The sequence below is a fragment of the Choristoneura fumiferana genome, chromosome 23, assembly GCF_025370935.1.
Source record: "Choristoneura fumiferana chromosome 23, NRCan_CFum_1, whole genome shotgun sequence".
NCBI lineage: Eukaryota > Metazoa > Arthropoda > Insecta > Lepidoptera > Tortricidae > Choristoneura > Choristoneura fumiferana.
In genome coordinates this window covers 9,093,448-9,108,011 of record NC_133494.1, presented here as the reverse complement: position 1 = coordinate 9,108,011, position 14,564 = coordinate 9,093,448, and the positions used below count along the sequence as shown (strand labels likewise).

Genomic DNA, 14,564 nt, shown 5'->3' with positions numbered 1-14,564 from the left:
GAAACATGTGTTATTTTATAGTAATCAATCTAAAACTTGAAATAATAATGCAGCAGTTGTCTTTTGTTAGATCGGAGGCTCTTGGTCAGAATAAAAGCAATAAATAAAACTTGTTTGTTACTGTTTTTTATAAATAAAATCTAGCCACGCTAGTTGTCTTTTAAAAATTTGTTTCCGTTTCCAGTACTCCGCCGACAGCTCTCAGCGTGCAAGTTCGCTACGAGAAGATGATGGAAATGTTTGGAGAGACAGGCCACCTCTGCCACACCGTCGAGGAAATCCAGGTGGCAATCAAAGCGGCCATCGCGGTCACAGACCGCCCCAGCATCATCAACATCCTTATAAACCCCTCCAGCAGCAGAAAACCACAGGCCTTTAACTGGCTCACCGAATCTAAGCTGTGATAAAACTCCACCCAGTCTATGTAAATAAGTAATACAATTATGGTGCAATGTAGAGCATAAGAATGAGGCAAGGGTGCATTTATATTTTTACACTTATACTTACTAAGGTGAAGATCAAAGAAATAAAAGTCGATCAAATGTGATATTGAAACTCTTTCATGTCACAAAACATTGTGTGTATATATAATGAAGTAAATACATTTATGTTTAAAACTAAATCCCTGTATTTCATTCAACTGTTAAAGCAAACGAATATTGTGAATATTCCAAAATGAATTGGTCCGGTTTTACATTTTGCTGAGACAGCCGATCAGAAAGTTTTCTATCACAGTTTGTGCTGAAACCAAAAGAAAAGGAATGATACTACAAGAACACCCAGAAGTTAGTTACAAAATAAGTGTTACAAAGTGCCATTTGTCTTTATATTCAAAAAGTTCAATGATTGGGTTCCAACTTAACCTGTCCTCTCCTAGAGGCACAAATTTGTGCCCAAATTCCTTTGATCCTGTTATCCTGGGAGATGACAGATTAAGCGGAAATTACACTTTGTTGTTCGCCGCATGCTGCATGCGGCGACCGCAAAAGTGTAAAGAACACGGTAGTCTAGTCGGCCGCATTCGGCAAGCGACAGCTGCCACCGCCTTAATATGGCCGCCGCAGTAGACGGACAGACTAATGTAAAGGCGACGGTCGTTCGCTGAAGTAGTTTGAAACAAGTTCGGCGACCGCATTAGGCGAACAACAAAGTGTAATTTCCGCTTTAAAATCTAAAGCCGACAATACACATGCCTGTAGATACAATTACAATTGTATGACAACCCTGCACATTTGTGACTGATACTTTAACCGATAGCATAAATATCTACGCGGGCGGCGGTGCCATCCGACATCAACGGCGTTCAACTATTGTGCAAGTAGTGGGCACACATGTCAAACTTCTGAATATGAGACAAGCATGCAAACTTCTTGTCAAAATGTCGACCGTGACAATTAACAGAGTTGGATCTGCAATTATTATGCCAAAGTCAAATATCGTCACTACTTTGAAAAAATCTCGTATCTCAAATCAATGCGTCAACAAAATTGACTCTTGAAATGATGTTCATAAAGTTCACTCAGTAAAATTATTATCTATTTTGTGATACGAGCTTTTTTCAAAGTACTTAGTGACAATATACTCTTTTATATTGAATTTGACATAATAATCCTAAAATGGCCAAATTGTAGATACGACTCTCACGGTCGATGTGCATTGTGCAAACTAGAGGCATGTGTATTTTCAGCTTATAGTTCTAAGCGAGCAATTCAACTTTCTCACCGAGGGGGAAATAAAGGGAGTTTTATTTCCTTTTCAGCGCCACGGTCGGCAAAACGCGACAGGTGAAAATCGTGGAGTTCATAAGGTTAAATAACGTCCAAACACTACAACTTTTGTATACAAACAAAGCCTATAATGAAATATTTATAGCATATTTTTTTAAATTACCTAGTTTGCTATTGTTAGTTGTGCTCAACGTGTAAGCGTCTTGGTCGTAATCATTAGTCAGGGTGAGGTCTGCCCCTCGGGTGAGGAGTTCGTTGCACGTGTAGGGGAAGTCAGCGGCCGCCGCGTACATTAGCGCTGTGCTGCCAGACTGAAAAGAAAACATTTTAAATATATTTTTTGATAAACAAGATTTTTTTAAGAAATTAATTGCCGCTATAGAAGGCCTGTACGTGCAAGCGAGGTCCTAGTTTGAGTAAAGTGATTTATGAGCCCAGTTGGTAAAGTATAATGAGCTAATTGTTCTACCGTTCTTGCTGTAGAATTCGAAATTTTCAGTACCACTGCAGGTTTAGAAATTGATTTTGCCTTGTTGATTTTATAAAAACCAAACTACCGATGGACATGGACATCTGACAAAGGAAAATCAAAAGAAACTGAAATTTGATCTAACAAAATCTACGTTGTTAAAACATAATAAAAACAATGATTATGAAAAGGTTTGTTAGTAAAGTCAGTTGCATAAGCTTATCCCTCTTGCGGGCTTCATATGCGGCAGTACGTATAGCGGTACCTGTGCGACTCATAACACGTGACGTCATTGTTTTAAGCGAAAATAATTTTGTATGAGGGCTTGGCTGGCGCATTGCGATCGCTCGCGTACGCTTGACCGTGATTGAGTTAAAGTCATTATTACTAAAATTAAGATAGCTTACATCATCTTGAACATCTGCGTCTGCGCCTTCAGTCAGCAGGAACTTGGCGATCTCGTGGTGCCCGCCGGCCGCCGCCAGGTGCAGGGCCGTCTCGCCCTCCGGCCCGCGCATGTTGACATTGGCACCACTCCTGAATAAAGAAAAGATAAAAATATTAAGAAAATATCAGTCTAGAATTAAAAAAAAAACTATTTGAATCACTACTATTTTTTATATTTCAGTTTTGTATATATTATTAACAATGAGATCTTTGTCATCTTACCCTTCTTACTGCCCCTAACTTCTCCTCCCCCTAAATGCGTGACGTAATCGTATTGATGACCTTTTAGTTAGATTTTGCATAAAATTATTAATTAAAATGACATGTATTAGATTTTACCAAAAAAGTAGTATGAATATGGCTAATCATAATTGAATATAAATATCATCAAACCCATTACATAAATTATGATTGTGTTGCTAGGTCAAAGCAGTTGTTTTAATTTGTATTTCTATGAGATAGTTATTCTGTCAGTTTCCGGTTTTTCTGCTGCATATAATATAGCATTACCATATATCCAAATTTATCCAGACATGCTTAGACTTTTGTCCTTTTATTCAAGGCTTTGATCTTTTTTTTATGTTATGCAGGCAAAACTCATCATTTACATTATGTCTGTTAATGAGCAATTTACTGTGCCACCTTAGAAGTTTCAAAGTTCATTTTAAAAACATTGCAGATAATATTCAAACAAATATTACCCATTTACAAACTTGTTGTTAATTTAACACCATACATATAATAATGTTATATTATTCTTTAAAGACAAAGAATATACATGAATGAAGTTGTATAAAAAAAAATCTTAAACAACAAGAGACACTTGGCAAACACATGAATCATGGAATTCCTGAACAGTGGATCATGATTTTTATGTAAATATAACAGTTTGGCAAAAGGAGTCATACAATTTTAACTACAATTCATTTCTAAAGATTATTGTTAGCTTTATGTAGCTCTTAACTTGTTTGGAAAGTTGAGTTTAACACTAGGGTTGGCATGATTAAATTGGTTTTTTATTCAAATTGTTCTAAAAACAATGATTTTTGATTTTTTCCAACCCTTTTTAAACTTTTAACCGACATGGTCAGCCACAGCGCACAAAAAAAAATTTCTGAAAATCGTTCCATATGCGCCACGAAATGCTGACATGGCCACTATGGCACTTTTTTCAGCTGTCATTCTTTACCGACCGTGGCGGTCAAAGGGTTAACACCCATGAAACTGATAAAAAATCATAAATAAACTTGAGTATTTAGTACGCTATAGGGAATATTACTGCAATTTTCTGCCATCAGAGTGCAGCACTAGCTCAAAACCGTAAGCAGTTTTTTGAGTATCTTAAATGCCATAATATCATATTTCAAATGAATTTTTGGAAATATAGCTTTATCTTTACTATCAATGTAAATATCATTTTATTTTGTAACTTATAAATATATCATGATTTCTATGGGTACTAATACTCTGGTCATGATCAGTCATGGTGACAAATATAAAGAGAACAGACATTGTCATGGAAGTTTTGTGCTTTGTGGAACTGCTTAAAATGCCCTATTCTTGTAACTTATGGTATAGATAGAGCATGATTAACTAACACACACACACAAACATCACACCTGTGTTCCCAAATGGGGTAGGCAGAGCACACAAACAAAACATTACCGCTTCGGAACCACTTTTAGCAATTTTAGGTTTTAAGTTTGACAGAAACAACTAATTCATTAACAAGTTGCATAATAACTATTTTTTTTTTACCTTAACTTCTCTAACATTCATGTTAAGGAAAACGTGACTTGCAAACAATAGTATATGTGTCAGAACAGACTTACCACACCAGGTCCTGGCAGCTGTTGAGCTGGCCGTAACTCGCGGCCCAGTGCAGCGCCGTGAGCCCGTGCTCGTCCGTGATGTCGACATACTGCTCCAGCTTCACGTCTTCGCGCGTGATCTCGCCACGACCCGCCTTCGCGTGGAAGCTGCTATCCGGCTGTGGCACCTCCGCAACTCGCGCCTGCGTATTACCTACTCGCAACAAACTAATATTAGAACACTCAATATCTGAAGCTGCTATTGTTTTGTGCGATCAACTCACCTCGCTGCAAGTTAGTCAACGCTGTACACTGAACAGATTTGTAAGGCGTAAATGCACTTTTTCTCACTCCGTTCAAATTAGGTGCCCATCGTTGATATCCCCCGCTGCCACTTTTACTGCTGTCCTGGCTCCCCGAGTCAAATTCGTATTTGTAGCTGTCGACATTTTCTTGTTTTTCTTGTTTTATATCAATATTTTTCCCTTCGTATTTCAGATAAACAGCTTCTTCCATTTTTGTTGATTGATCACTTGACAGCTTGGCTTGACACTGACACTGACGTTTTGTTTTTATTTTTTTAAGTCAGGCGTACTGCAGACATATTTAAAAACGCTTCTTTATGAAAGGCTGCATAAAGTTTATCTTTGCCCATCTTCGCACAATTAAAAAAAAAAGTTGTCTATGAATATGTGACCTACTGTGAAATAACCCCTAATTTTTGTGGTTACCTAATCCACTTAACTATTGCAAAATTGTCCTCTGATGGAAAGAGCCTATTTTTAACCCCCGACGCAAAAAGAGGGGTGTTATAAGTTTGACCGCTATGTGTGTCTGTCAGTGGCACCGTAGCGCTTAAACGGGTGGACCGATTTGAATGCGGTTTTTTTTATTTGAAAGCAGGTTCTCTAGCGATGGTTCTTGACATGTTTTATCAAAATCGGTTGAGCTGTTTCAAGATCATCAGCTCTTTTGTTCGCTGCGGTAGGAATCTTAGACGCATAACGGGTATTTACTTTACTTCCAAACATATTTGGGACCTAAAATTTGAAACACCCATATATGCTATATAACTATGCTAGATTATGGAATTCTCGACCTGATGCTGCAGCCAGGATATCCAGAACACTAGTAGGTAAACTCTTGATAAAACCATAGCAGATATATCGTGTTTGGATTCGTTTTGATCAGTAATTGATTCTACATACAATGCAGTGGTGGCAACACGACGAGTTGATGCTACAGCCAGGATATCCAGCACACCAGTATACTCTTGAAAAAATAATAGCAGATATTTCGTGTTTGATTCCTTTTGATCAGTATTTGATTCTACATATAATGCAATAGTGGCAACAAGATTAGCTGATGCTGCAGCCAGGATATCCAACACACTAGTACACTTTAAAAATTAATACTTATATCAAAGTTTAAAAAACATGAAATAAAAAACTTAAATTAAAAAATTAAAAAACCCCTTAAAAAAAAACAGCAAAAATAAAAATAAAAATGCCCGAAAAAAAACGCCGCTAAAAAGACAATTAAAAAGTAAAAAATAATTATGCACTACCTAGCTATTGCCAGCGACTTCATCTGCGAAGAATTCGTTTATCCCTATCCCGCGGGGACTTTGAGTTAATTTAGCATAAGTACCTAGTAATATTTTTTTTATCTAAGCGTCGTCGGTGTCGGGGGACCGCTAAGGTTAATACTTTAAAAAATGCAACATAATAATATGTACTTTAGTTTCACCGACGACGCTTACATAAAAAAAATATTGTCAGAGGGACTGCACGACACAAACTTCGAGTTTCGAGTTTCGTAGTAGCCCTGCAGATTTATAGCTGCAATCGAGCGACGAGCGACTGCATGTGGGGGCACCTTAAGGCTTGTTTCAAGATTACTGGTAGTGAAACGGGAAGGCAGACTTTTATTTTCGTAATTGTCTATGTGTAGAAATGACAACGTCAAATCAAAGTTTAAATTTTTTACACAAACTGCCTTTGCCTGAACAAGATAGTTCGCGATGTCCGTAGACTTACTAGCTCAAAAGCTACAGCAAGATATTCTCAATGAGTTAATAACAACAAATCAGCTCTTGCAGTTAATGTGAGTATTTCTAACACTTAGCTTAGCAGTTCGTAGTATCCCTTAGCAGTCTGTGTTAGCAACTTAGCACTAGCAGTTAAGTAAGCTTTTCTTAGAGCGATTACACGAATGTTATAATATTGCGCTATAGCCCCACACCCTTGCCTATGCCTATCGCAGTACCATTACCTTAGATTTAGGCTTATGTAATGTAAGCTATGAAGTAAACCTTAATTCAATCGACCAAAAAGTAGTATATTTACAGACATATCGTAGGCTTAAACCAAATGCTTATTCTGGTGTGAAGTGAATCCAACTTGTTTTTAGTTTTTTTATACTTTGAACAACACCACTCAAGTGGTTGTTATTTATATTTAATATTATTGACAAATAAATCTTCCACTAATCTTTGTTCAATTGTAGGTACCTTGGTCCGTATTAAATAACTAATTATGGTTGTTTTGAAATTCTACGAACAAGATCTAAACAATAAATATGAAAGACCAGTGTGAACTCCTTGACACAAAAATCTTTGGAGCATTTTATTACTTGTATTCATTTCGAGGAATAAAAAAAAAGCATTTCATTGATCAGAATTATATTTAATATGTTAGTCAGCTCCAAAGTTGGTTTACAACTGATAAAATAATATGTGCCTAGTGTGGTTAGTGGTGTGGTCATCCTTTACTATACACACCTATCTAATGGAACAAATTCGTTGTTACGGGAAAACTGCAGTCTATAATCATAAAGTAAAACTTACAAGTTCAACACACTGTTTCATCATCCATTGATTAAATTTATTTGACGATTAAATGTGATGCCATCTCTGTTTGTTTTGTTTGAATAGACGGAGATGGCATCACATTTATCTGTCAAATATAATTAATCAATGGGTGGTGAAACAGCCCCAAGCAGTAAAGCCAACCTATACAAGACAAGTAAAACTTTCGACAAGATTTAAGTTCTGTTGCATTATAAAGAGTATATTGATGTTACCCCCAGATTAAGGTAAATGAACCCGATTGCTATCATTTCTATGCTATAACAAGTTTGTTTGTTGAAAGGATTGATGTTATAAAGAGTACTGTAGGAACTAGGCTGTATACTGCTGGCAGGTGGTAAAACTGACCACATGGCACGCTAGATTGGCTGTATTATGTATAATGATAGTATTTTATATTGTATGTTTCTAGAATTTGACTTTTAAACGATTGACAGCGGTATACATGCCGGAGCACAGACTGCTCCCGACAGCCTGAGCGGCTGGAACTATCTATGTAAATGTATTTATAAGTTCTACCAAGTTCTACAATGAATCTAAATAATTGAAGCTAAACCTATAAATAACCTTGTTTATTTGATATGAGTTTAAAGTCACGCGTGTAGATCCCCCCGTTTCCCCTCGTTTTAAAGTCAAATTCTAGAAACATACAATATAAAATACTACCATTATACATAATAAAGTCAATCTAGCCTGCCAGGTGGTCAGTTTTACCACCTGCCAGCGGTATACAGCCTAGTTCCTACAGTACACTGTGTATATCAAAAAATCGACAATATTTTTTTTTGCAGTTCCCACGAGTTGCATCAAATCAAGCAAATAACAGGCCCTGGTGGAGAGTTTGAATCAAATGTTGCCAATGTAAGTTTAATCTAATGTGGTGATTAAGAGTGTTTTTTTTTTTAGTTAAACTGTAATAAATAATAATCAAAACAAGCAGTCAAAGCTCATCACACATACTGTATTTTAACTTTCAGAATGCTGCATTAGTTAAGACATTAGCAGATTTACAACAGATTGACATAGACAAGTTGCCGCCCATGACCAGGATGCAGATAGAAATAAACCACCAACCAAATCATAACAACTCACTTGAGGAACATGACTCCATCAGAAATAATTCTACTATGGATAGTCAGTAACAAAAAATGTTATTAAGTTTTTAAATAAGTTCAACACTGTAGGATAAGTATTTAATAAACATACCCAAAAATACATTTAAAAAACTTTTATTCAAATAACCTTATACATAATTCATATACATCACATTTAACCATTAATAAGTAATTAAGTATAAAATCTTCTGCTATGCTAAAGTGTAAACATACAAGGCAACATGCATCCCACAATTTAAATACAGAAGGATATTTTTTTTAAAGAATGTTAACGTTATAGCTTAGGCGTTGTCACAATCTATTTTAATAATTTTCTCTTTTATCTAGGCTTATAATAACATATCATTAGGTGTAACTTTATTGTATAATAATAATTCATCTAACAAAGTCTTATTTAATTTAAACCTTGTGAATAGCAACATAGAAGTAGATTTCATTCTAAAATCCATCGAAATCTTAGTAAATATCATTTAGATCTTCGAAGATGTGATAAGCCATGGTAACAGCTTATGGACTAGATAGTATGCAACAAATTTGTGTTTCGTTAATGTTGGAAGAGGGCAGCTTTCTCCTTGAACCTCTGTCTCCTGGCGGCTTTTTCTTCGGCCTCGCGCCGCTTCTCCTCCTGTTCTTGGATGATCTCGTCATGGAACTTGTTGGTTTTGGAAAGCTCCTCTATTTTGGCTTCGAAAAAGTTTTTGGCGCCGTTCACACCCACTTGGTCGACGTCGATTTCGGTCAGTCGCGCCAGGGCTTCCAGGCCGGAGTTGTTCTCGAGTTCGCCCGCTCGTGCTTTTCTGAAACATGCAGTTGAAAATTGTAAATTGCACCCGAAAATTTTTGATCTTGGTTCAAATCCGGGCTCGCACTTGCGAAATAACATTGAAAATGACCACGAGCTTTACGGTGAAGGGAAACGTCGTGGGGAAACATGCACAAACCTGCGAAGTAATTCAATGGTGTGTGTGAAGTTACCAATCCGCACTGGGCCCGCGTGGGAACTACGGCCCAAGCCCTCATACTGAGAGGAGACCTGTGCCCATTAGTAGTACGTAACGTACCTATGTAGGCCGAGATGATGATGATGATTTTTGATCTGTTTATGCGTAGCAACAGTGATCCGCGCAGGAGAGCACTGTTTGTTAAAGTTTCTCCTAAAGTGCTAGCGGGAAGTTAGCTTAAATAATTTTCATAATATTAATTTAAATTATAAATTTTAAGTTGCGTAAATCAATGTAGAACTGTATTTACATTGTTATAATCCTGTTTACATATTTGCGGAAATTTTAGCCTAGCGACTGCAAACTGACTCAGTCATTGCGTTGTAGTTGCGGTTGTAGCCATATTTGTTGCAATATACATACATACAATTCTAGTTCCTGTTTCACCACTTTAATTTGCTGTTATTTTACACATATTCTTTTAGTGTTTATTTGTTTAAATAAACAGACGGCATCACAGATATCGGTCACATATGATAAACCGGAACAAAACATAGTGGCAAAACAGCGGGTTTATATTCTCTTCTCGATAATGATAAAAAAATTATGTTGAATTGAAATAATAATATTAGGTATTAGGTAGATAGCAGAAAAATTTAAGCTCAAATTAATTTGATCAAAGTCCAGTTCGAGACACGAATTTCAAAGCAATAGGGGTACCTATAGATAGGTACACATTTTTTACCATTAGATCTTAATGCGGTTCGTGGGAAGCAGCCTAAATGAGTTCAGCTCAGATTTGTTGGTAGGTACTTATGAAAAAACCTTTGCTTTGACATCGTCCGGTGAACGACTTTCAACTGATAGGTCTTTACCTGTATATGAGCAGAAATTCCCTGAAGCTGATCTTGTTGTCTCCGTCTTCGTCGACTTCCGCGATCATGGCTTTGAGTCCGAGATGCGTCTGCGGCGCGCCGAGACGCTCCATCATTCGTTTCACCTCATTCAGGTCCAGGAAACCGTCGTGGCCCTCATCGAATCTGGAAGAAAATATCACGTCATACTTAAAGAAAGAAGAAAATGCCACTCACTAATACAGAAGACACACATTTACACAACTACACACAAATAAACCAATAACCAACAAAAAGTTGGAAAACCCCCGACTTTGTCACTTCAAAGTTCAATATCTCAAAAACGGCTAAACCGATTTTGATAAAACATGTCTAAGAACCATCGCTAGAAAACCTGCTATCAAATAAAAAAACCGCATTCAAATCGGTCCACCCGTTCAAAGAGCTACGGTGCCACAGACAGACAGACAGACACACACAGACACACACAGCGGTCAAACTTTTAACACCCCTCTTTTTGAGTGGGGGGTTAAAAACACACATAGAAATAGTACATATAGTACACAATTTTGTGTGTCCTCGCAAACACGCGAGTGTTTAAAGATTCCATGGCGAACATGGTCGAGATCTTAAGTTCTGCCTTTCTTTACTGATGGGTCTAATTTGAACAGACGTAAAGGACAAAATTTTGCATGAGGATATTTGAATTTATGAACTGCGAAGGACATTTCAATTCCACTGACTGGTAGACGGGACAGTGGGATGCATGTTAACATATAATATAACGTATAGCAAAGCCGTAGATGTGGTGCACGGTGCACGGTAGAAAAATATATTGTAGAGCATTTATATGGATCTCTGCAAAGCAACGCCTAAATCAATTGTCTTCGACTATTTAGGATTTTCGAGTGTCGATAGGGTCGAGCCATTCACCTACTGCAATTTCATCATCATCATATCAGCCATAGGATGACCACTGTTGGACATAGGCACACGGCGGCCACGCCGTACAAAATACGCGTTCTTGAATCTACATAAGGACGACGACGTCTGTACACGCGTCAATGTGTGCGTAAGATACACGGCTGACTATCGTAAAACCCTAGTACTATAAGTATGTACTACTAATGACATTTAAAGGTAGGTACTTATTATGTAGGTATGGTTTTTATATGTGCAAATAAATGTAATCGTTAATCTTACCTATTTGCTTAAACCTACTTAAAATGTGGCTGTTTGTATATTTAAGCATTATTATTGTAAATTACAATAGATAATACGACTACAATCTTAAACGAATTATTCGGTAGGTAGTTGTTGCATGTATTATTCGCGATAATTTCAGAAATCATCATTTATTTATAAAAGAAAGTAGAGGTACGGTTCCGTTACCATTTCGCAAAATTATTGCTCCCGAACTTAGTGCCGTGCGGCCGACCGACATACATCGCGTTGCGCACCCATATATGCTGGCAAAATGGTACAAATTAAAAAAAAAAATTTTAGAGTTCTCCCATAGACGTAAATTGGAGGTGTTTTTTTTTTCATCCAATCTTGTAGTGTGGGATATCGTTGGATAAGTCTTTTAAAACCATTAGGGGGTTGCTATAACGATTTTTAGATTCAGTGATTTGTTTGCACAATATTCTTTAAAGTGAAAATTTTCATTAAAATCGAGCGCCACCCCCTATGGATGGTAACCTAAACTTGGAATATTCCGTACAAAATACGAAATCCTTAAAAAAATATTACTTAATTTTTTCGTAATGACTACGGAACCACGGAACCCTATTTCGGGCGTGTCCGACACGCTCTTGGCCGGTTTTAATAACCATTTCGATCACGACGACGCCACCGCCGACAATGCGCCGTTAATAATGCAAAGAAATACCGTTACGTAATTATCTAATAAGAACGTCATTGTAGAAAGTGTCATTGTCCCGCGAATACTAATTTTCTATATTGCAGTACTTAAAATGTACGTGCCTAATAGCATCACACTTTCGCCCACTTCCCACGATCATCTTCTATCTCGCAGCACGGGCGCGGCTCAACAATCGCAAGTGAAAAGGGCACGTTTCATGTAGGTCGCGTGGTCTCCTTTAAATTATTTAGTAATCGGGGTCCGGAATCCAGTCCAAACCAGATCCCTGAGGGATTTGTGTTGTACTCTTAGTATATATACAATGCGGGTTTTAGTTATATTAGGCATGTAATTAAAATAGGAATTCGTTAGAATTTTAAGTGCAGTAAAGTCCGGGCTAAGCACAGAAACTATATCGATATAAATTGAAAATACAAACTGAAATATAGATGCACAGAAAAACCAGAAAAATAAGACCAGCATTGGAAATCGAACCCAGGTCCTCGGCATTCCGTGCCGCGTGCTACACCACTGCTCAATTTAGGTTTTACGGGATGACCGTAAAAGTAAAAATTTGGAATTGAAAAAAAAAATACAAAAAGATTCCAAAAAACCAATCTTAATTTGATTGCTTAATAACGATATCTCTTGTCCGGGTGAGCGGTTAGTTCCAATGGAATGCCGAAAGTTTCTCAATGAGGGCTACGGTATAGATGTCGCTAGCGTCACTGCTTAAGTGGCAAAATAAGAAACAAACAAGCTGAGATATGTGGTGCATAGGGGAAATTCGTATCTGTGCCGTTGTCCAGCAGTGGTGTAGCGGTATAGCACGCGGCACGGAATGCCGAGGACCTGGGTTCGATTCCCAGTGCTGGTCTTATTTTTCTGGTTTTTCTGTGCATCTATATTTCAGTTTGTATTTTCAATTTAGGTTTTACGGGGTGACCGTAAAAGTAAAAATTTGGAATTGAAATATAAAATACAAAAATATTCCAAAAAACCAATCTTAATTTTATATCGATATAGTTCTGTGGGGCTATGCTTAACAGACGAGGGGTGGGAGATTGCCACAACAACATACCCCCTTATTCATAAACGGCAATCAAACCTATTTTAGTTAAAATGCGCTAAAATGTCCTTAACTTCGACATTTGTATTTGCTAGAAAGGGACAACATTGATAGTTAACATTAATTTTAGACTTTAACTTGAAATCAATATACATACAACTCTTAAACGAATTTGTTCGTTCTAACAACATCAGGGAAAACATTGGTTTAACACTTAATTTAATTAAGTTGAGTTCTTCGTTTACCTGCTACGTTATAATATTTTTAGTCGTTTTGTCCTTCTGAATTATTGTCGCTGCTGCCTGCAGGTCAGGTACATCCCTATTGGCCAATAATCCGCCCACTGAATTCATTTACTTAATTAACATTGGGTTAATGCATACCTATTTCCATTTTTTTGTGTTATGATCATTACTGATGCGTCAAGCTAAAACTTTTTAGGCCACCCATATTTTAAGCTTTGTTAGTTTCAAGTACCGTAACAATTGGGTATAGTTGGCTGACTGAAGGCTCATTTATATGCGAAATGCGAAACACGGCTTATTTTGGCTCGTTCTGTATCCACGCGGCTGGTAATATGAATGTTGAATATTTCCGTCCAAGGCGAACCATAGTTCACTTCGTGCAAATTGAAACTCATAGTGATGAAATATAACTTCTGTTTGTTCGTTTCCTAAATGGGCAATAAATATTATATTATACCTACTGGTGGTATGTTTTGATCAATCTCGATTTTGAATGTTCTAAGCGACGTGTTTGCCCCGTCCCGAATTGTACACCTACCTATGTTATAATTGTAACGATAGGTAAGAGGGTCACTATACAGATCCCCATATTTCCTTTGCGGTAAAGTAATTATTATAAAGCGTTTCGAACCTATCTCCTGCGTATTATTGATTCGTTACGTTCGCCTTTATGTTCGTAGCGTGTGGGTTTTCACTTGCGGCCACTTCCTGCTACTAATGCGTGGAACTTCCAACACGTTTCCTCAGCATTAACCTTGACCTTTCTTAAGCAGGCGTTCTCACAAGGGTTAGTCTTAGGCGTAGGGGCGAGGGGGTGAGTGAGGGTGTCGTAGTGCGAGATGATTATCTATCTTTCTTGTCTAACCTTCCTTGACTTTTTTTAACCGACTTCAAAAAAGGAGGAGGTTATCAATTCGGTTGTTTTTTTTTATGTTTGTTACCTCAGAGCTCCGTCATTTATGAACCGATTTGAAATTATTTTTTTGCGTTCGTCTAGGTATCTCTTCAATTACTTAGGTCCCATACTCCCATAAGCACCAAATCAGGATCTGATGATTGGATCTTATGGAAATCGAGGGAACTCTTGAACTGATGACGAAGACCACAGTTGACCATCGGAGTTACTACTCAATAATAAGTATTTCACGGGTTG

General features: G+C 37.3%; 4 protein-coding genes across 8 annotated transcripts in view; 2 read left to right on the top strand and 2 right to left on the bottom strand.

The window, feature by feature from the left end:
* Hacl (2-hydroxyacyl-CoA lyase) overlaps window positions 1-622 on the top strand; it is a 49,170-nt gene extending 48,548 nt beyond the window's left edge. For all 5 annotated transcript variants that reach the window (XM_074105610.1, XM_074105609.1, XM_074105611.1 and 2 more), the window contains exon 13: window positions 185-622. In XM_074105610.1, coding sequence (XP_073961711.1) covers window positions 185-404 — 220 coding nt within the window. In that variant the 3' untranslated portion in view covers window positions 405-622. The remainder of the gene's footprint in view (window positions 1-184) is intronic.
* LOC141441007 (uncharacterized) lies at window positions 545-4,999 on the bottom strand. Its single transcript, XM_074105619.1, has 5 exons — window positions 4,739-4,999; window positions 4,476-4,668; window positions 2,604-2,733; window positions 1,891-2,038; window positions 545-741 (listed from the first exon to the last, which is right to left on the bottom strand). Exons 1-5 carry the CDS (start codon window positions 4,968-4,970, stop codon window positions 692-694), a joined length of 753 nt encoding a protein of 250 aa, XP_073961720.1. The 5' UTR covers window positions 4,971-4,999; the 3' UTR covers window positions 545-691.
* Window positions 5,000-6,430: 1,431 nt separating this feature from the next.
* Window positions 6,431-8,540, top strand: LOC141441124 (uncharacterized). Its single transcript, XM_074105800.1, has 3 exons — window positions 6,431-6,560; window positions 8,115-8,184; window positions 8,301-8,540. Exons 1-3 carry the CDS (start codon window positions 6,478-6,480, stop codon window positions 8,463-8,465), a joined length of 318 nt encoding a protein of 105 aa, XP_073961901.1. The 5' UTR covers window positions 6,431-6,477; the 3' UTR covers window positions 8,466-8,540.
* Window positions 8,537-10,446, bottom strand: LOC141441122 (EF-hand domain-containing protein D2 homolog). The gene is made up of 2 exons (XM_074105799.1): window positions 10,255-10,446; window positions 8,537-9,235 (listed from the first exon to the last, which is right to left on the bottom strand). The coding sequence occupies exons 1-2, from the start codon at window positions 10,368-10,370 to the stop codon at window positions 8,983-8,985; spliced, it is 369 nt and encodes a 122-aa protein (XP_073961900.1). The 5' UTR covers window positions 10,371-10,446; the 3' UTR covers window positions 8,537-8,982.
* Window positions 10,447-14,564: the final 4,118 nt, after the last annotated feature.